This window comes from Rana temporaria, chromosome 3, assembly GCF_905171775.1.
Source record: "Rana temporaria chromosome 3, aRanTem1.1, whole genome shotgun sequence".
Classification (NCBI taxonomy): domain Eukaryota; kingdom Metazoa; phylum Chordata; class Amphibia; order Anura; family Ranidae; genus Rana; species Rana temporaria.
Genome location: NC_053491.1, coordinates 68,945,356 through 68,968,256, shown reverse-complemented (window position 1 = coordinate 68,968,256; position 22,901 = coordinate 68,945,356). Strand labels below are relative to the sequence as shown.

Genomic DNA, 22,901 nt, shown 5'->3' with positions numbered 1-22,901 from the left:
CACATAGATACTTATACTGTACATATATTGTAAAAGTGAGCAGTGAGTCCCTGCACTACCCCGGACCTCTCACTCCCCAAAGCAAGATTCATCTTAACCTGTTTTTTTTTGTCCAAGAATAAGTGTCTGCTGCAAAAGTTGTCAATATGTATCTCCATGCTGTCATATTTCTATATAAGTAATATTTCTGCTTCTCTATAACATTAAAAATCTAATAAACTCAGTTTTTAACTGATATATAAATAGCCAACTAACATATTATTAGGACGCACCACAGGATCAAATATAACCAACTTTACAAGTTTGCTTGTTGCAAGATCCCACTTATAATCAAGACTCAGAATGACCCTGGGATGCTTGATGGACAGTCTGACTTGAATGAACCTAATTGTATTCATACATTTACTGTTAAATGTTGGTTATAACTTGAAAATGGAAGGGGAACCTTGACAGACAAAAGAAGTCACCCAACTGCAATATACACAAAATGGAAATGCTAGTTTTAAATGCAGTTGTCCTTTGATTTATCTTTCCAGGTGACGTGGTTGTTTTATCTATTAATCAAAATGTTCCATGACAAGCACTCCTTAGTTAGTGATGATGGGTAAGCTAGACTTTTTCATAGCATTATATGAATACATTTTCTGGCTGATACAATTCAAGTCATGTGCAGTATCAAGATATTCCATTGGAGGCTGAAACTCAATTCAGTAACAAGACCACCAAGGTATGTCATAATAAAACCGCTGACTTAAGTAACATTACACACCTACAACCGTACTCTGGGGATTTTCATCCAAGCAAACATGTGCCAAGAATATGAACCATTAACTATTTACATATTCTTAACAAGCAGTAGAGCTTTAAAGAGCAGCTCCTGGTATGGATTTTTTTTTACATATTTACAATGGCACAGCCTGGACCATTGTAACTATCCATATACGATGCCTGTGAAATCCCTATAGAAGCTGGAAATCACTGCAGTAGGCACCCTCACTACAATGATCTATACTAGCTACTGGGTCCAATGCTGAGTGGCTGCCCTGCTGCATTGTGAACACAAGATGTCAGTCACTAGTCATGGGCACAATTCAGAGAATTTTTTGCATTTTTTCAATAAATGCAAAGCATTCTCTGATTGAACAAGGTGGACAGTGTGACCTCACCACCCCATCTCTCCATCTCGTTCAATTAAGCATTCATAGAGAAAATGCAAAGCAGTTTCTGAATGGTGCCCGTGCCAAGCAGCCAACTTCCTGTGTTCACAGAGCAGCTGGGCACCCAGACCCAGAAGCTAGGGTTTGGTGCCCAGCTGCTTGCTGTGGGGCACTCAACAGGAGGGAGGGGCCAGGAGAACCAAAGAGGGAACCGAGAAGAGGAGAATCTGGGCTGCTCTGTGCAAAACCACAGGGCAGGTAAGTATAAGGGCCCAGATTCAGGTAGATTTGCCCATTACTTACACCTGAGCCGCTCAGCTGAATTTCTCTGCGCTGGAGCAATTTTGCCAAATTGCCACCTGATTCAGGAATCGTTTGTTCATTTAATTTGCTCCTGTTTAAGGCAAAGCTGAGGGCGCAAGGCCGTGCAAGTCAAAGTGGGTGTGCCCCTATGTAAATGAGGAATTTTCGGTTTAGCAGAGGTTTGCTAGCATAATTTCAGGGCAAATCCTGCTCAGCTGCTTGCACTGAGCAAATAAATAGGAGCAGACTTGCGCAGGTTCTTTGCTGAATTTCATCCTGCTTTTTCCTACCCCCCCTGAGCAAGGAAATTCAGCCCTTTTGCAAGACATGGCACCTCCCAAAGGGACCAAAAAAAGGAAGGCCAACTTTGTGGCTGCAGAGATGGACATCCTGATTGCTGCACTCCAGCAGCATAAGGAAGTCCTATATGGTGCCCAGCGGGCAAACACCACCATTGCCCAAAGGAGGGCTATATATGAAGCCATTGCCCTGGACATCAATGCCCTGGGTAATGAAGTGCATACCTGGGATGACATCCAGAAGAAATTAAATGATATGAGGCGCAGGGTCCGTGAAAAACTGGCTCTTATCAGGAAGCATACCGGTGGCACGGGAGGTGGTCCGCGATGTATGATCCGGCTCAATCAGGAGGAGCAGCTTATTGCACAAACATTCGTGCAGGAGCAGGTGGAGGGACTTGAAGGGTACGACTCCACTGTTGGGAACTTGGGGACTGGTAAGTTATTTTTCTTTCATATCTGCTGTGCATCATGGGAGGGGGTACAAGTGAACATATTTGTGGGTAGAAGTGAAGATGTAAGTATTATTTTTCTTTCATATCTGCTGTGCATCATGGGAGGGGGTACAAGTGAACATATTTGTGGGTAGAAGTGAAGATGTAAGTATTATTTTTCTTTCATATCTGCTGTGCATCATGGGAGGGGGTACAAGTGAACATATTTGTGGGTAGAAGTGAAGATGTAAGTATTATTTTTCTTTCATATCTGCTGTGCATCATGGGAGGGGGTACAAGTGAACATATGAGAAGTGTGTTGCACCAGCAAAATATGTCGTTTTGGTGTCATCCACAGGTGGTGATGAGGAAGAAGAAGCTGGGCCGTCTTCGGCTGCGGCTCGACCCAACCCATCCAGACCAGAGCCAGGGGTCCAGTCAGGCCCCATGGACATTCTGGCAATGCTTGTACAGGAGGAGATCCTACCGGGGCCAAGTATGGAGGAGCAAGTGGTATTGGAGGAGGATTCCTTTTTCCTCATCCAGGAGGACTCTGGCTCCCTCCAGGAGGATACCACCATCCCTGTGCAACCCACCACCCCCCCGCCCAGCACGTCATCCCCCTCCAGGGCAAGCCCCTCCCTTGTGGACCCCTCCCCTTCTCCCTCTGTCCGTGGCCGAGCCTCTCCTCCCAGGAAGGCTCTGTCCAAAACGAGGCATATATCCTCCAGCCTCCGTGACGGTCTGCTGGAGGAGCAGGCCCTGCAGACCCGCCATATAGGGGCCATGGTGGGAGAGGTGCGTCGTCTGGCGGACAGCATGGCATCCACCTCCACCTCTATGCAGCATGCCCTCACCCTGCATGAGGACCGGGACAAACATGTGGCACAAAGCCTGGGGGAAATTAGTGGCAACTCTAAGGCCATAGTCACCTGCTTGGTGGCTCTGGAGACCACACCAGCTTTGTTAAGCAGGATGACAGCTGCGGTGGAGGCCAATACCGCTGCTGTGCAGGCCAACACCGCTGCAGTGCAGGAGGAGGGGAGAGTTACCCGCCGTCATCAGCGGGATACCACCACCCGCCAAATGAGGATGTTGGCCCAGACCAACACAATCCTCACCCGCCTGGCCAACGCCATGGAGGGCATGCAGCCACCACCTGCACGGAGTGTGGAAGTAGGGGTTGATGCTCCTCCCCCCCTCCATCCCCACCCCATGCCTCCTCTGCACCACGGAGATTGAGGAGCCGGAGCCGGGGCACCCTTGGCCCAAAGAAAAAAAACAAAAAATAATTTTATGTCTACATTTTTTCCCCCCACAGAATATGATTTTTTTTTATTATTTTTATATATGCTCAGGATATGAGTTTCTATTTTTTTATATGCTCAGGATATGAGTTTTTATATTTATTTGTAGTCCCTACACACGGTGAGGAGTGTATACTACAGTGTGACTGGTGTGTGAATGGGGGGGGGGGGTGGCACTCCTGCTGGATTGTTACCAACTCAAGGATGACTTCAGGGCTAAAGCGAAACATGCGATACACCTCAGTATCAGTCATCTGAAAAAGGTTGTAGCGCCCTCTGTAAATCCTCTCCCGTGCCCTCCTACGAGTCGGCTCAGTCAATAGAATATCAAGAACCATAGCTGCCCCTGGCATGTTGGTGCACAGATGTGAGGTCCCGAAAATGTGGGTGCTCTGCTTGTTCAGATCGTCTGTCTAGGTGCTGCTGACGTTGCGCGCTCCTTCAGATGACATTTGGCCATCTTTTGCTAACTTGCCCCTGCTTTTAACAGGAGCAAGTTTGCCCAGGGAAAAAAGCTTGCACGCTTCCAGCGCAAGATGCGCATCACACGCGCATGTTTCTGAATCATCGGCAGTACCTAATTTGCATATTCGCTGAGGGAATTCCATGAAGGCGCAACTTACACCCCGCACAAAATTGCGCGAAAATTGAGCTGGAACAGCTAGGCTGCGTGCGCAGGAAAATGGCCGTATTTCAGGCTTAACTGGTTTACAGAATCAGTGGCAAATTTGCATGGGAGCAAATCAGTACTTGCGCGGCGCAAATCACACTTGTTCCCGCGCAAGTGCTTCTTGAATCTGGGCCAATATGTTTGTTATTTTTAATAAAAAAAAAAAAAAACAAGACTTTTCAATCACTTTAACTAAACTTCCTAGTTAAGCCTAGTTAAGGGTTTTGTTTTTTCTCTTTTCATAACAGTTCTCATTACAATTAAAGGCTGTAAGGGCAAGAATGCATACAGTTAGTTATTTCATTTATATTTTTGTTCCCTCTCACAACTCATGGGACAGTATATTAGTTACATACAAATAAACAGAGATCTACTTACCATTGCCTGTATTCGAGTAGGTATATTGAGGGAAAAGTAGAAAAAAAAGACTCATTAGTAAAAGCATAAAAATAACAGTAAATGCAAATTAGTAATTTTCAGAATTGTCAGTGATTAATAATGCTTCTTGTGGAGAAGAATAAAAAAAAGTTATTGCATTACACTTATTACAGTGAGGTACTAAAATGAATACGTTACAGAAAAAAAAAACAATATAGGCTCTGGCTAGAATGTGCTGTTATAAAATATAATTAGGATAGAGGCATACAGTATATCTTGATCTTATGAAAAAAGGGAAATGGGGGAAGGGAATAGCCAAAAGAAGGCTAAAAAAGGGGTTACTTTTGGCAACAAGTGATGATCTAAACAAAGGTATGATATAAATTAATTTTATTTCAGTATCAAAAATAGTATACAAAGTGCAGATATTACAGAAAAAATTTAATCATTTAAAAGAAATCAGATTGCCATGGACATAAATAACGGACAAGACTCACATGTTACAAAACAGACAAAGCACTAGTCCGGACGTGATTGATTCAGCCACAGTTTATATGCACACCATCCAATTGGATTCATAAATTTAAATGTCAACAAAATATAAGGGGGGGGGGGAGAAGTTTAGGAAAATCAAGTGATATTACTTGATATCCCCTCCTTTAACATAGCCAATGGGTGCTTTCACTTGTGGCTGAACCCAGTGTGTGAGAGATGGGGGAGTGAAGAGAAGGAGCAGTAATGATTTGGCTAAAGGATATCCTGAATTGCCTTATCTTGATAAAAAGAATAGAGGCCGTGTGTATACACTAGTTAAGCCATGTTGAAGCTACGCCACTAAGCATGGCAAAACGCGTTGACGTCATCACCCTGCGCAGTCACGTGACGCCCCCGTGAGGGAGTCAGTGAAGGAGCCACAGATTGCGGGAGTTCGTTAGCTCAAAGCAATATCCCCGCCACAGGGACTGGATCCATACTACAGTGGAAACTTCTTACTGGCAATACGGAATTGGTGGATACACAGCCAAGCTTGCTTGCGAATTGCGATATACTTTGTCATTTCTGCACTCATCTGCCTGACAATTTCATCACTACTGTGGGTTATTTACGTTTCTCCACTATGAATAGCTACTCTTGTAGCGAACCGGCAAGTATAAGAGTGACAACCAGCAAAATGTCAGTAACATATTAACTCCATTACTTACCATCGTTACTGATTATGAACCTAATCTTGGCATCTTGCATAACCATCATCATTCCAGTGCCATTTCCACCTTGTTTGTCTAAACCATAACTGGGTGAAAGCATTTCTTTCCCAGCCACTTGCGATAGAACTGTTATTGCATGACCAAGGCAAACAAAATTGATGAACTAGATCCATTACCAAATAGAGGATATTAATTGTTGAGGGAACCTCTAACAGGGACTGTCCAATTAATAACACTAACAAACTCCCTATAGAATTGCTTGATTTACTTCCAGCTTATTCTTCCACTTTATGACAACTAGGACTAACAACTAACAACATGGCTTAACTAGTGTATACACACGGCCTCTACTCTTATTTTCAAGATAAGGCAATTCAGGATATCCTTTAGCCAAATCATTACTGCTCCTTCTCCTCCCTCCCCCCTCTCTCACACACTGGGTCCAGCCACAAGTGAAAGCACCCATTGGCTCTGTTAAAGGAGGGGATATCAACTAATATCACTTGATTTTCCTAAACTCCCCCCCCCCTTATATTTTGTTGACATTTAAATTTGTGAATCCAATTGGATGGTGTGCATATAAACTGTGTCTGAATCAATCACGTCTGGAATAGTGCTGTGTCTATGTTTTGTAACATGTGAGTCTTGTCCGTTATTTATGTCCATGGCAATCTAATTTCTTTTAAATGATTAAATTTTTTCTATAATATCTGCACTTTTTATACTATTTTTGATACTGGAATACAATTAATTTGTATCATATCTTTGTTTAGATCATCACTTGTTGCCAAAAGTAACCCCTTTTTTAGCCTTATTTTGGCTATTCCCTTCCCCCATTTCCCTTTTTCATATTTATGCATATTGGTTACAGCAACAAAACCCAACAGGGTGTATGATCAATTATAGGTATCTACACTGATCACCTATATATTAGTGGCTAACTTGCCTTCCCTTTCCCCCAATTTTCCCCTATATATTTTTTATATCTTGATCTTAAACTGGACCTACAGGGCAGTTTGTAATATTTCTTAGTACTTCTAAATGTTTATATGCCACCTCCCCTAAATAATGTTTTCTTAAATAAAATAACATTCCAAGCTTTGAAGATGGACCCCTTCTGATGTAGGGGGACTTTCCCAGATAGCAAGGATAACTTGTGGCAGTGTTGAATTGTAAGTCTTGTTAACTTGCAGCACTTGTACACAAGTTGTACACTTGCCAAACACTTGAAGCACAAGTTCTAGTTGAAACTTTTTCAATTTGTAGAAAATCTGCATGGCAATTCTCGAGCATGAGCAAAGTTGCAGTGGTGAGTCTACAGCAAGAGCTCTGCAAGTCACAGTGACCCCTGTGGTGGGATGACTATTTCACAACATAACTGAACCAGAACTTGCAGCAGACTTGCAAAATGTTCGCAAAGAAAGTTGATCTGAAGTCATGCAATGCAGAATTGCTGCAATTGTGCAACAAACTCGTGAAGCCTGACAAGTCTAAGGCCCCGTACACACGGCCGAGGAACTCGACGTGCCAAACACGTCGAGTTCCTCGTCGAGTTCTGGGATGAAGCCGCCGAGGAGCTCGGCGGGCCGCCTTCTCCCATAGAACAACGAGAAAATAGAGAACATGTTCTCTATTTTCTCGACGAGTTCCTCGGCGGCTCCATCGAGCCAAAAGTGTACAGACGACAGAGTTTCTCGGCAGAATCCGGGTTTTGACCGAGTTCCTCTGTGAATTCTGACGAGAAACTCTGTCGTGTGTACGAGGCCTAACAATAGCTTAGCAATTCATTTTCAAACTTGCAGCTCCACTGCTTGCTATCTTGCTTGATGCTGGTTTGGGTAGTTTGGGAAGACCAGCTGGTGGTTTAGTTAATTCGATTTAACTTCATGAAAGTGTGAACATTGAGGTGTCCGATGTTTAGATATTTTTCTGTCATTCAGATTCCTACAATACCTTTTTCAGCATCTATATTTCTTTCACCACAAATATGCTGTTTCCTCTTAATAAATGTATTGCTCTCATGCCTAGCAGTAATATCCAAGCCTTGACAGCCCCCACAGAATTAGCAACGACCTAGGGTAAAATCATATATACCTCATCTCCCTGACAAGATAATTATAGAAGTTGGCTTGTGTAATACACATTGGGCCAGATTCAGATAGGTCAGCGGATCTTTAGATCCGCGTAACCTATCTGATTTACGTTACGCCGGCGCAAGTTTTTGAGGCAAGTGCTTTATTCAGAAAGCACTTGCCTCAAAAGTTGCGGGGGCGTATCGTAAATCCCACCGGCAGGAATTCAAATTCCATGGCTAGGGGGTGTGTAATATTTAAATCAGGCGCGTCCCCACGCCGATTGAACTGCGCATGCGCCGTCCACTAAATTTTCCAGCTTGCATTGCTCTAAATGACGTCGCTAGGACGTCATTGGTTTCGACTTGAACGTAAATTACGTCCATCCGTATTCGCGAACGACTTACGCAAACGACGTAAAAAATTCAAAATTCGCCCCGGAAACGACGGCCATACTTAACATAGGATACGCCGCATATAGCAGGGGTAACTATACGCCGGAAAAAGCCGAACGTAAACGACGTAAAAAAAAAGCGCCGGACGGTCGTTCGTTTCTGAATCAGCATAACTCCTCATTTGGATATTCCTCGCGTATACAAACAGAAGCGCCACCTAGCGGCCAGCATGAGATTGCAGCCTAAGATCTGACGGTGTAAGTCACTTACACCTCTCGGATCTTAGGGAGATCTATGCGGAACCTGATTCTATGAATCAAGCGCATAGATCCGACCGACGGAACTCAGAGATACGACGGCGTATCAGGAGATACACCGTCGTATCTCTATCTGAATCTGGCCCATTGTTTTTACTTAAACAGAGAAAAAAATTGCTCTGATCAAAAAAAAAAAAAAATGAGTTTGACACAAGACAGGAAAGCTTTTGGCCTATTTGGACATAATCGAATATAGCCTGAGAATCATAGACCATTTAGGTAATGAACACACCTAGACAGAGCAAATTCTGATCATGTCTCATGTATGTGCAAGGTCCTCACAGTCCTTATGCTTAAGCCTAATAAGGATCCTATATAATATGAATCCTACCGCCCTATCTCTCTCATTATTAAAGATGCAAACATTTTACCCTATACCCTTTTGACAAAAATTCCTCTCAATCCATACACTGCTCCTCGTAACTTCAAATTGTTGACCAATTTAGATATCTGAAAATAACAATACAACTTCCTCCTAAAAATTATATTACAATAAATCTATGTCTGATATCCCTTACCTTATAAAAATAATTCTATTTACAACAATACTATCTCCCCAATTCTCCTACATATAGTAACAATTATTAAGGAAGACTGGTCTATCTCCCCTAACGTTCCTACCTGGTTTTCAATTTCCAAACATATCTTATTGGACCACTCTCGGTAGAAAACGTTTGTACAAGTTCTCTGGAAAATTGTAGCCATTTTGACAATTCCAAAGAGACTTTGGTCTTTCTTACATAGTACATATATTCAATTACTACCAACAATCACAACTTGAAACAAACACTCTTACAACACGGAAAAAATAAGGAATTTCCGATGGGATAAAATCTGATGGAATTTTCCGTCAGAATTTCATTCAAGCGGTCTTGCATACACACTGTCAGACCAAATTCCAACCGTCCAAAACGTGGTGACGTAAAACACTATGACGAGCCGAAAAAAATTAAGTTCAATATCTTCGAGCATGCGTCAACTTGATCCTGAGCATGCATGTTTTTTTCTCAGTCGGAGTTCCACGAAGATAATCGGAATTTTTCCATCGAAAAAAAAAATAAAACATTTTAGATTTCTAAACTCTGATTGAAAACATTCAGATGGGGCCCATACACAGTCAGAATATCCGATGAAAAAATTCCATCTGACATTTTTCATTGGAAATTCCGATCGTGTGTACAAGGCATTAGACTGATTATTTAAGATAAAAAATTATCTAAATTTACTGATGATAATTTGCCATGTTTCAGTCGATTAACCTCTTGACCACCGCCCCATGTCAAAAAGACGTCCTCTTTTTAAAGTTGAATATCTCGATAACGGCAGCAGCTGCTGCCACAACCGAGATATTCATCTTTTCAGGGGGCGGTGGTGTACACGATAACGGCGGTCTCCGCGGCGGATTCGCCACGAGATCGCCGTTATCGGTGGCGGGAGAGGGCCCCCCCCCCTCCCGCCGCTTACCGGAGCCGTCGGTAGCGGCGGAGGGGATCGGATGTGTCCGGCAGCTGAGCGGGGACGGGACTGAAGGAGAAATCTCCTTCACCCGTCCTCATAGCTCTGCTGGGCGAAAGTGACGTCAAAACGTCAGTCCCGCCCAGCCTCTTAAAGAAACATTTTTTTTTTGTCATTTGAAAAAATGACATTTTTTTTTTTTTTTTTTTTGAATTTAAGTCTAATTATGAGATCTGAGGTCTTTTTGACCCCAGATCTCATATTTAAGAGGACCTGTCATGCTTTTTTCTATTACAAGGGATGTTTACATTCCTTGTAATAGGAATAAAAGTGATCAATTTTTATTTTATTTTTTTCAGTGTAAAAAATTATAAAACTAAATAAAAATAAATAAGAAAACCCCCAAAAAAAAAATTAAAGCGCCCCGTCCCGACGAGCTCGCGCGCAGAAGCAAACGCATACGCGAGTAGCGCCCGCATATGAAAACGGTATTCAAACCACACAAGTGAGGTATCGCCGCGATCGTTGGACCGAGAGCAATAATTCTAGCCCTAGACCTACTCTGCAACTCAAAAAATGCAACCTGTAGAATTTTTTAAACGTCGCCTATCGAGATTTTTAAGGGTAAAAGTTTGACGCCATGCCACGAGCGGGCGCAATTTTTAAGCGTGACATGTTGGGTATCATTTTACTCGGCGTAACATTATCTTTCACAATATATAAAAAAATTGGGCAAAATGTATTGTTGTCTTATTTTTTAATTCAAAAAAGTGATTTTTATCCAAAAAAAGTGCGCTTGTAAGACCGCTGCGCAAATACGGTGTGACAAAAAGTATTGCAATGACTGCCATTTTATTCCCTAGGATGTCTGCTAAAAAAAAATATATAATGTTTGGGGGTTCTGATTAATTTTCTAGCAAAAAAATTGTGATTTTCACATGAAGGAGAGAAGTGCCAGAATTAACCCGGTGGGCAAGTGGTTAATCACCAACCATGCTAAAGACCACATCCATACAGACCAATCAAGCCAGCATCGGGAAATTAGGCCAGTTCACGTCACTAGTACAGCTTTGGTATAGCTTGCACAGGTTTTTGGGAATAGCACATTATTACAGTACCTACAGATTGCATAAATATTTGAATCTACCTTCATATTCACTTCCCAGAATGCCCTGTACAGCAAAAAAATAGATTGAGAGAGAGTTAAGGCCAACAAGGGCTCTACTACTTTGCACAGGACAATAAACATTTTAAAAAGACCCTGTCACCAGAGCAGCAGCTTTAAAAAAAAAAAATGTCCCCTAAGCTATAAATGTTCAAATTGTCACATCAATCCAACACTTCATAGAGTGTCAAATCCAACTCTCTGCAGGTCATCCTTCTCCTGTCAATGCTAGATCAGCATAGCACATGTGAACGGCTTCCTCCCTGACAGCTTTCAGATCAGTTGTTTGACTTGTTAAGGCATAGGGGTTTATATACTAACGGCAAATTTACTTTTTATTTTGCAAAGGAATTTTCCTTTAACTTAGTGAATGTAATAACATTTAACTTTGCAAAGAACAAACAAATCCCATGCAAGGGAAATTAAGGGAAAAACGTTTTTTGCTTGCATATTATTGGATAATAGAATTCAACAGAGCTTCACTAAGATAATAGAAAATTTCTTTGAAAAGTGAACAGCCTTTAGTAAAACAACCCCATAGAGTAGAAGCATATAGCAACTGAGCAGAGAGAGCTCAGTTCATGCTTGTATTACTATACTGCCGCTGACACTGCCCACATCCATGCCTTCAGCTTGGTTGATACTAGACATGTGCACACTGAAATATTTTGTTTCGGAATTTTGTTTTCGTCTGAAAAATAAATGTATTTAGTTACTCCCGAAATGTGTTTTTATTTATTTCATTTTCCGTTATAAATTGCATTCGTCTGAAAATCCGAATGAATTAAGGTTGAATCTGCCATAGAATACTTATGGTGTCTGTCGAATGTTCAAGGAAGATTCGACGGAGCAGCGAAACTGTATGTCGAATCGTACATTTCCGGTCGAATGTTCGGCCTACAAGCTATAGAAGAATTCTAATGTTGTATGACTAGTAATAATTATATGTATTAATTATTATTACTAGCCAACCAACATTAGAATTTTTCTATAGCCTATGGGCGAAGCATTTGACCAGAAATGTACGATTGTGGCGTCGTACAGTTTAGCTGCTCTGTCGAATCTTCTTTGAACAATCGACAGACACCTTAAGCCTTCAATGACAGATTTGACGTTTGTATGTTTTTTGATGCTTTGTCAAATCTTCGTCGTTCATGTTGAATTGTCAAGTTAGTTCTAGCTATTTTACTGCTCCTCCTCTTTGGTTACAATTAGCCAATAACATTCATCATCATCATTATTTTACTTCCCCCACCCAATTCCAGCAGCGATCTTTTCTCTCTATGTTGAATCTTTTCTCTCTATAATGTCGAATCTTTTCTCTCTATAATGTCGAATCTTTTCTCTCTATAATGTCGAATCTTTTCTCTCTATAATGTCGAATCTTTTCTCTCTATAATGTCAAATCTTTTTTCTCTATGTCGAATCTTTTCTCTCTATGTCGAATCTTTTCTCTCTATGTAGAAAAATCTTGGACTAAAGGAGTTAAGGTTAGGCACATTCGACAGATGAAAAAGAAAATAAAGCATTTCTTTATGTCTGATCTTTCGGTTTTTGTATTCTGCACTTTTGTTTTCGTTTCTTAAAACGATAACGAAAATAGCTGAAATTCGGACAAAAACGAATGCATATGTCTAGTTGATACCATGCTTGAGTGTCTCTAAAGGAACGGCTCTAAATCTGATGGGTCCATTACTGTCCTATCCATGACAGAAGACCTCAGCAACAGTTTGCAACCTGTCTGTCTACCACTACAAGGGAGAAAAATTGTATTTGTAATTTTAGACAGGATGCTATACATAATTGACATTTTTAATATAAGCATTGAAAGTGTCATAGGAAGCTTTTAATTACTAAATCTCTTAAGGTGATATTTTATCTCAAGATGACCCTCTAGAAAAAAAAAAATTCCTCTTCTAAAAAGACACCTCATAAAACCTCATTATCATTTCCACATATAAGCTAGCTGTATATTAAGAAGCAACGACCTTTGCAATAATCTTTGTGAATGAAATTTTGTGTAAAAGATACATGCAATATAATGATATAACACACATGCAGTACATTCAGCACATTTGTACAATATATGCTTTATTTTGTTAAAAGCATATTTTTTTAATTGAAAAATAATGCACATTTATAAAAATGCTGCATGTGTTGTGCTTTACTGAACTGACCTTCTAGACACAAATTATATATATAAAGTTGGGTTGTGTCTATAAGGTCAGTAGATAGATAGATAGATAGATAGATAGATAGATAGATAGATAGATAGATAGATAGATAGATAGATAGATAGATAGATAGATAGATAGATAGATAGATAGAGACTATTTCCAACTATCAGTTGGAAATCATCACAAAGGTTTAATAACTACTTATTGTAATGCCAGCTCAAATTATAATAATAATGTGAGTGGTAAGTGTAAAGCCCTGTACACATGGGCCAGAATCTCATCAGGAAAAAAACTTTCATTTTTCCTGATGAGATTCTTAGCAAGAATCTCTTGCCGCCTGAGTGTACAGACACTCCTTTCAAAAGAACCGCGGTTCTTTTAAAAGGCAAGAACGCGGTGATGTCATTGCATACGACGAGCATGCGCTCGTCACATTTAATGCCGTCACCGCCATCTTGCTGCACCCTACCTATGCCTAGGAAGCTACTGCACATGCGTCAAAGTCATTTTCGAGCATGCCCGGGTTTCCACGGCGACAGGTAAGTATACAGACTCTCAGGTTTCTCGGCAAAGACTGCCGAGAATCACAACGAGAAAATAGAGAACATGTGCTCTATTTTTCTCATTGAGATTTTAGGCAGTTTTCTTGATGAGAAACCTGGAAGCCTTGTACACACGCTCGGTATACTCGGCAAGAAAGCTTTGCCAGCAGTTTTCTTGCTGGTTCTTGCCGAGTAAACCAAGCGTGTGTACGAGGCTTTAGAACTACCACTTAGCTAATCAGTCTAACCTGAAATGTGCTACGCATCACAATGTAATGTTTGTGCTGATGCAGCCTGAACATTGATTTGCAGAACGTTAAAAACAAAATATATTTAAAGACTTGTGTTTACATTGAATTTTGAAGCATTTTGTTTACTCTGAATGTACAAGGGGTGTACAAGTCAAACCGGGACTTTTAATTTTACAGGTGTACAAAGGGATGCTAGTGTGGTGGTACTACAATCAGTAGTAAGTGGCAAGTGTGTCCTAGTACTGATAGTCAGGAAACATGCAAAAATATCAGGAGTTATAAAATTGGGGACATGGTATGATGGTATTGAGTATATTGAAGTGCATGTCAAGCCAAAAAATGTTTTCTAATTTTGGAGAGAGTGGGAAAGAATTAGAATTGTCTGTTTTTTACAGTGATCTGGGGCTCCATTCAGGAGATTAAAGTCAGACAAATTATAATTTTTTTTCTCTCAGCCAGTGAATGAAAAAAAAAAGAAGATTCCTCCATCACTCGAGGCAACTAATAGGCGGCAGCTGCTAATTCATAAAAATTCACAAAATCAGCTTTTGTTGAGCGGGGACGGCCACACACTGATGAAAATGTGTCCAGTCCCTGCTGAACTGATGGAATTTTGTTTAGTGTAGTGTATGGTCAGCTTTACCCTCACTTCCTGTCCTGCTGAAAACAGTTTCACCATCCCCGAAGTTAGGGAAAATCTACAAAAGCATCATACACAGATATACAAATCTGACATGGGTTCTAGCCTTCACCTACTCTTCTAAAAAAAACATGTTTTCTCTCTGTGTTGCTTTTGGAGAGTTCATCCAAGTCCTATCTGCTAAATAATTGAGATCAACCTTTTCTCTCCATATTTTTATAAAAGAGTGAACTTGTTCTCCACATTATCCAAAACTAGGAAAAAAGCTTTAGTTGGACATATACTATGAACACTTCTTCTTTGTGTGCATTATCAAATGGACATAGGCTCTTGGCTTGAAGCCAAACTATACTTACCCCCTCTTGCTCCCTCTCTGTTGCTGACATCTTTAATGAGTCCTCTTCAGGATTTGGGATCTTCGGCCACCTTAACAGGCTGCATCAGAGTGATGCAACTCCCATGCATGCGAATAGGAGTACCCAGCACAACTGTCTTCCTGGCACAACTGCCTTGAATGTATAATGAGCTGCACATATTCTGAGGGAGTTTGCAAACAGATAGGTATGCTTCCTCTATTGCAGAAGAGGCAAGGAGCTCAATCTCTCTACACTTGATTTTCATATGAACAGACTCCCAACAGTCGGCTCAATGTTTCTCAATAGGTGCTTTCAAATATCTTTATCTATCTTCTAGACCAGTGGTTCTCAACCCTCTAGTGCCGTGACCCCTTGATAAAATTTTCCCTAACTGTAAAACTATTTTTGTAGCGTGGGTTGTCAGCACTCAAGGCAAGACAAGTAATTTGCACCCCTAATCCATGGACATTTAGCGCTCCCTGAGTCCCTTCCTCTCATCCAGTATTAAAACCCCTTATGGTACATTTTAGGATGTACCACTCTGTTCTCCTTTCTTTCCCTTTTCATCTCTCTCTTTTCCAATTTCTTGTTTTTTTCCCCATCCCTCTCTCTAGCCGTCTTTCTTGTTATTTCTCCTATTCTTCCCTCCCCTTTCTTCCTCTTCAATGTATTCTCTATTTATTTTATTTTTTTAACAGAAGGATGTATTCTCTATTTTTACTCCTTCTCTTACTCCCTGGTGGGGGTGGGTGGTGGGATCAGTGGCAGTTCTGGGGGGAGTTCTGATGAGCCATCTTAGGTGCTCTTGATCAAGGTCATCTGCTGATCTGAGAACTGCAATAGGGACTTTTAATGGCAACTATAAACACAGGTAGTGTTACTCACTGTGTCTCCGACTTTGTGACACCTATGCCGAAATCAGGAGATAGGGTATTCTCCAGCCCCTCCCACTTCACATTCCTCACCAGCCATCTGACATCTAGTCTCTGCCCCCCAGCCATGCTGTGAACTGAATGGGTGGCTGCGAAGAGGCTGAGTGGGCCACCGCGGGCTCCAGGGACAGCCCTGCTGGGTAGCCATGAAGAGGCTGGGAGAGCGGTGCGGGATTGAGGAACAGCCCAGGATTTGGTGACCCCTGGCAAATTGTCATTCGACCCCCGAGGGGGTCCCGACCCCCAGGTTGAGAACTACTGTTCTAGACAGTCTGCAAGAGTTGCTTTTACTTTCTAGTTTTAGCTTTTGTTGTTTAAGTTGATCATAGGTTAGCTTTAAAGTGTAATCTATTACACTATAAAAACACAAGATTTTGGGTACTCAGGAGGACAGATCTTAGTAGCATCAACACCTTAGTGTTGCTGGGTAAAAACACAGATTAATGTTCTATAATAAATTGAATTATAATGGCATGTATCTGACTAGTTTTCAGAGAGAGTGAACCATGATGCTCCAGGGTCCAGCACAAAAACAAACAAACAAGAAACAGAAGGAAGCAGAGGTAGCAAAAAGCTACCAATAATAACAGCTGGTTGACATTTGCACACTAGAGACTTCCAAATTTGAAGGCCTTGTTAGGAAAGCTGAATAATCACATTGACACCCGCACCTGAGAATTTGAGATTCAGGCAGCATTAGTATATTAGCCATACTAATATAGCCAGGTCTTAGACCTCTAAGCAGACTACATTGCAGCCAAGTGATACAGCTTCATTATAGGAAATGCTAGACTGTGACTTTAAAATTAAGGAGGAACAGCACATTAAAGCAAAATGTAATCCTCCTATCCTTTACAGCCAAGGAAGCTTGCCTTAAATGTAACTGCTTTGAGAAATGGTAAAAAGGGGAACTAAAATCTGCAATACTTTTCTCTCCTTCAATATGGCCCTTGCTGGCACTGTCATCTTCTACCCAGCTCCTTCCAAGTGCCGATGCGTGGCCGTCTTGATTGGCTGGTGCAGGATGACATCACTCATGCCTATGCACAGGAGTTTAGTAATCCCAACACACAGGATCTGTACTGGAAAGTAAACTGAGCTGCGCATGCATAGCTCAATGTACATTCAAAGGAAGACAGCAAGTAGGCAGGTGGGTTTATTTTATTGCTGAAGAGACATTGCACACCTCTTCTGCAATAAAGAGCCTGGCTGCTAGCAATTTTCTATTTTTGACACTTTAGTTCTGCTTCAAATTTATAGATTTAGTTCAACATTAATGTGTTTTTTCCCTTGCTCTCCCTTCCTGTAAGCATGTTCACATGCAATACTGCTTTAGCTAACCAACCTCAATGTTTGTGAAACAACCAAAAAAACAATACAAAGTAAATGATGTAAGATGGAATCAATTTATTTTATAACGAACACCAACATTTTGTACTGTCTTCCATTTTTATATATCTCTTTCATAGCCTTAAATGACCTTTAGTAGTTATTTATATGACAATGAGAAAGGCTGAATTTCACACAGAGATAACTGCTCTCCATGAAGCAATGCAATCACTGTTCACACTGCCTGTTTTCCAGAAAGTAAGTGAAAAGGGGGACATAGGAAATCTAGCATGGTAAGCCCTACATTGCTCCAACATGCTTTATACCCAGACAGTTTGCATAGCATACTGTACCTCTTTTTCTGCAGAGATAAACAATATCTTTATAAGATTTTGATTCTCAGTTGAAGAAATTGCAGAACAGAGGTGTGAAGGAAAACTGTGTTCACTTGATCAGAAATTGTAAGTGAAAAAAAAAATCACCTTGTCCATTACCATTTCACTTATTTTCTGTAGCCGGTAAAGATTTCATCAACCTGACCGACAATGACATAATGCAGCAAAGGTCTGTATCAGCTGCAGGCACTTCTCGAGTCTCTTGGTGGCTTACATTATCCTCCTAACACAGCAGTTGTCCATTACTTACAGTTTTTATGGGTCTAATTTCATACAAAATAAAAAAGGTTTTATCCATAATGCTAATTTCATTTCAGAAATTGTTTTGCTGCTAGCTATTTAACCCAAGCTAAGATTAGGGATATATGGAGAGTTATATGTGTTTTTGTAGCTAAGTGACCTCTCCACTATAAATAAAAAACAAGCAAATTTACATATCAAAATAAAACAAGCTAAATTACCATATTAAAATCACAGCAAGCTTTCCTGACACATTTCATTGGTCTTATCTCAGTTTCTGATTTTGCAATGTACTATACTGGAAGGTCTTTTGCCACCATACTATTTCCTCTACTGTTTAAAATTAAAATAGAGTTTCGGTGTGATGACCCAACCAGGACAGGGGCTTCTGGAGAAAACTGTAGGGTGACCTCTTGCCTACTGACTATGGACCCTGGCTTTTAAGGGGACACTGCTCTTTGGGAGGTATGTGCCTGGGGGATCCTTGGAGTGGTCTTGTTTCTGATTCAGGCCAATTTCTCCCCAAAACACACAGACCCAGATACATAATTAGGGCCTCTATACCTCGAACCAGCAATAACTGCTTTCGATTGTGATACTCAGAGCAGATGTTAATATCATCAGCTCAAAGTAACCTGGTTAAGGTCTCCTGAAATAATCCCAATCTCCTCCATTAATTTCACTTCAACTAGATTGTTTGGGCAAAGCCGGCCAAAACAAACTATTTTCTACACTAACAAGTGCACCCACTTGGCACGCTGTATAAAGTGTATGTAACTGAATATTTGCATTGGTTGTGCTTTGGAAATGGTCTACGGTTATCAATTAATACACTATTATGGAGCTTACTTATGGACATACCACTATGCTAATGGTCCTTAACTGACACTTAGCCAATACTTCTCTTGAGACTGAGTCCAATTCTAAGTATTCAATTTCCATGCAAAATCAATATAATTGATACACAGCAGCACCACTCAGTCTTCTTAAGCTGCACGTATATGTTGAAGTGTATGTGTATGTGTGGGGCCCCTAGGTTTGGCGCCATAGTGTGACAACGTTGTCAATTTCACTGTTTTTTATGTATGTTTTTTATTGATGGGTTTGATAGGGTAATATTCCTCACATGTATCATGTTAAATTTCTCCATAAGGGCTTTTCAGGGGGCTTCACTTGGCCCCATCCCCTCTCATTTTTTGTCCATAAAGTGTATGTAGCCTCAGCTAAATACAGTGTACACATCTGTTTTCTGGCAGTGGGATGGAAATTTCACATCCCACACTCCAAACTAAATTGAGTAGAACTGAGCGCCATTCATAGGCAGCTTTGTATTCCTTGAATGTTGGGGAGAGTCGGAGATCCTGATGTCATTCACCTGTCTCTTTGTCTCAGACCATACAAATTAATTACAGGATACAACTATATGTGGCAGTATGCAGGTGTATGCAGCTCCAGGGCCGGCCTTTGGGGTGTGCGAGCTGTGCGGCCGCACAGGGCGCCATGGGCAACAGGGGCGCCGTGCGGTCATTACAGCTCGCAGCAGGCCCGGACTGGCCATAGGGCATACCAATGGGTTGTTGAGAGGGGTGCAGGCCAAGAAGGGGCGCCCAGAGGCACCTAGATTACCTTATAGCAGAGATCACCCAACCACCCCACCATCAGCACAGCGCCGGCCAAAAACCGTCCGCGAGTGAGAAAACCGGCCGCGAGTGGGACAGCTCAGCAGGGGGATCGGAGCTCACTGAGAGCTCCAGATAGAGAGAGAGAGATGAGCTGGGTGTATCACAGCCAGCTCTGACATTTATCCCCTCCCCCTGCTGCCCGCACAACCAGTTAGAGGAGAGGAGCTGCTTCTACTCCTCCCCCTCCTCTCATCCACTCCTCCTGTGTCTGCCCCGCCCACTCTCCCTGACAGACAATGTTCTGCTGCCTAAGGAATGTGGGTGGGAATATTCAAGCTAAAGACCAGCAAAAAGAAAGGAAAGATGGAGTCTGATATCCATGGTGGTGTTGAGAAGGCCCGGGAAGACAGACAGTCAAGTGTCGGTGAACTTGGTGTGTCAGTGAGTCAGTGGCAACTGCCGTGAAGTTAGACAGGTAGGTCACAACTGAACTGACAATTGTATTTGAGTTTACACCTTTGTGACTGTGAGATTCTGCTAGAAACATCAAATGTAAAAAACACACATGTAATGATGCATAAACTAATATACATTTAGGGCCGGTTCACATATATGCGATGTCCGACATTGGGACCAAAGTCACACAGGACCATTTTTTTGGTCTGTAGCAGAATTGGATTTGCATGGGTGTTCACACCTATGGATCCGATTCCTGTCCAAACTGACAGATCGCACTGCGATATGCAAACTGATATGTTTTTCCTCTTTGTGTATAATTAGGTGACCAGGGGTGAGGGGTGAAGATGGGGGGGGGCGCCAAAGAATTAGCTCACACAGGGCGCCTGAACACCTAAGGTCGGCCCTGTACAGCTCTGAGCGTAAACACGCATATGCCCACAGACATATGCCCCTGGATTGCGTTTGTGCTAAAAGCTGAGTGTACCTTTGTACAAAATTGTAAAGTCTTATCCTACAATTAATGAGTGCATGTGGCTGTACGCAAGATCTGTGGCCTCCAGGTGCCGAAATAGAGCCATGAGCACAAGCTCTTAGATTTCCACTAAAGTTCTACTCTATAAATATACTCATAATGCTATCACACAGGTTTATTGAGTCAACACTGCTGGACCTGAGTGCAGCTTTTGATACAGTAGACCACAAATTGTTGCTGACTCGCCTAGCTGAAGTAGCTAGAGTGGCAGACTTGGATCTACCTTGGTTCTCCTCCTTTCTGGAAAACCGATCACAGATAGTGAAACTAGGTCCTTTCACTTCTGAAAAACGGACCGCGTCATGCGGAGTTCCTCAGGGGTCACCCTTGTCGCCCGTACTATTCAATATTTGTCTCTGCCCTCTCCTCGAAATTATCAGTAACCAGAATTTACTCTACCATTCCTATGCGGATGACCCCCAACTCTACTTTCGTATCAGCAACAAAAAGGATCATTATCTCGGACTAGAGAAATGCCTCACTTTGATAGACAACTGGGTGACGGAGAGTTACCTTAAACTCAATGGATCAAAAACAGAACTTCTTCTGTTCCACGCCAACTGAAAGAGACTAGCTACAACAACATGAATGCCCCCGCCCATTTTGGGACAAACCATCACCCCTAGCACCAAAGTCAAAAGTCTCGGAGTCACATTTGACTCCGACATGTCAATGGATGCACAAATAGGTTCAGTAGTCAGCGGATCTCACCATCTGCTGTGCCTGCTACGTACTCACTCCCTTCATCCCAAAAGAAGACACAGCAGTCGCGGTGGGAACAATAATCAACTCCAGACTCGACTATTCAAACGCCCTTTACCTCGGACTCCCAAAATACCAAGTTGCTTGTCTACAAGTCGTCCAGAATACGGCGGCACGACTTGTCACAGGAAAAATACCCTGGGAATCAATCTCTTCCTCCCTCAGGTCCCTCCACTCGATACCCGTAAAAGACAGAATTAGGTTTAAGGCGCTCTGCCTGACACACAAATGTGTACAAGGAAGTACGCCCCAACAGCTATGTAAAAAATTTAAATGCCACAACCCCAATCACGTTCTCCGATCTACTAACCAAAATTTACTTCAAATACCCAAGGCCCGCTACAAGTCCAAAGGAGAACGAAGATTTGCAGTCCAAGGACCTCAACTGTGGAACGCATTACCAACCAGTATCCGAACGGAAGTGAATCACCAGGCCTTCAGAAAAAAACTCAAAACCCACCTATTCTGAAGGCAAAAAAAAAAATAGAAGGAAATGGATACCAAGCGCCTTGAGGCGATTCAGTTCGCATTTGTAGCGCTATACAAGTTTTTCACTCACTCCCTCACTCACTCACTCAACATATTTTATCTAGTGGCCTAAGTATTAAAATTGTACAGAGAACATTGGTACACACAATGACAGCTTATTAGAAATTAGTGTTTAATGGTACACCACTATACTCATAATGCTGTCACACAGGCTTATTCTTATTATTATAAGTCAACATATCACTGCTTTTTTAGTGCTATATGGAATAAACCCAACAAGGTTCCAAATTATATATCAAAATTGAATTCATCATTACTTTATCCTAAGCATCACTTTTAATCATTATTCATGTGTACACCTCTACTACAAGTATACATTAGTCAAATACCATTATTGCAAGGATTACTGCTTACCAAATCTCTCACTATAGGCAAAGTCTTCTTCCGCCGTAAATCTGGCATACTGTCAATCCCATAAAGCCCACTTCCGGGTCTGCCAGGAAGAAAAAAAAGACACCTTGGTTAAAAAATAAAATAGTTTTTTAATTTGACTAATTTTAATGCTTGCACTGAGACATTTAAGTGTTACTAAACCCAGGACCCTGCATTCACTATATATAGTCTCCAACAGTACACAGCACACAGAAATGCAATTATTTTAGTAAATATTAACTGCTAAAAACCTTTTCTTACCAGCAGTATAAAGCAGTCTTGTGATTTCAATCAGTGTCTTGTTAAAGCTTGTAGGAGGAGTTTTCCTTCTACTCTTACTGGCATGTTGAGGCTGCATGACCCCTGACCCTCTGTGTGGACAGTGCTGATTACCCCTGTGCTGAGCACCCTCTCAAGAAAAAAAACTCTTTAGCAATACACACCAAACTGAGCATGTGCAGAGTGACTCCAAAGGTTCTGTTATATCAGAAAATGTATTGGGGACAGTGGAAGAGGGGGAGGATCAAACAGCTTTTTTATACAATGCACAGGATTAACCCCTTAGGTTCCACGGTGAGTATAACAA

The 22,901-nt window shown here is 41.6% G+C and overlaps 1 protein-coding gene across 1 annotated transcript in view; it reads right to left on the bottom strand.

The window, feature by feature from the left end:
* UNC13C (unc-13 homolog C) overlaps positions 1-22,901 on the bottom strand; it is an 829,386-nt gene that overhangs the window by 559,973 nt on the left and 246,512 nt on the right. The window contains exons 4-5 of the mRNA XM_040342717.1: positions 22,298-22,376; positions 4,549-4,554 (exon numbers count right to left, since the gene is read on the bottom strand). Coding sequence (XP_040198651.1) covers positions 4,549-4,554; positions 22,298-22,376 — 85 coding nt within the window. The remainder of the gene's footprint in view (positions 1-4,548; positions 4,555-22,297; positions 22,377-22,901) is intronic.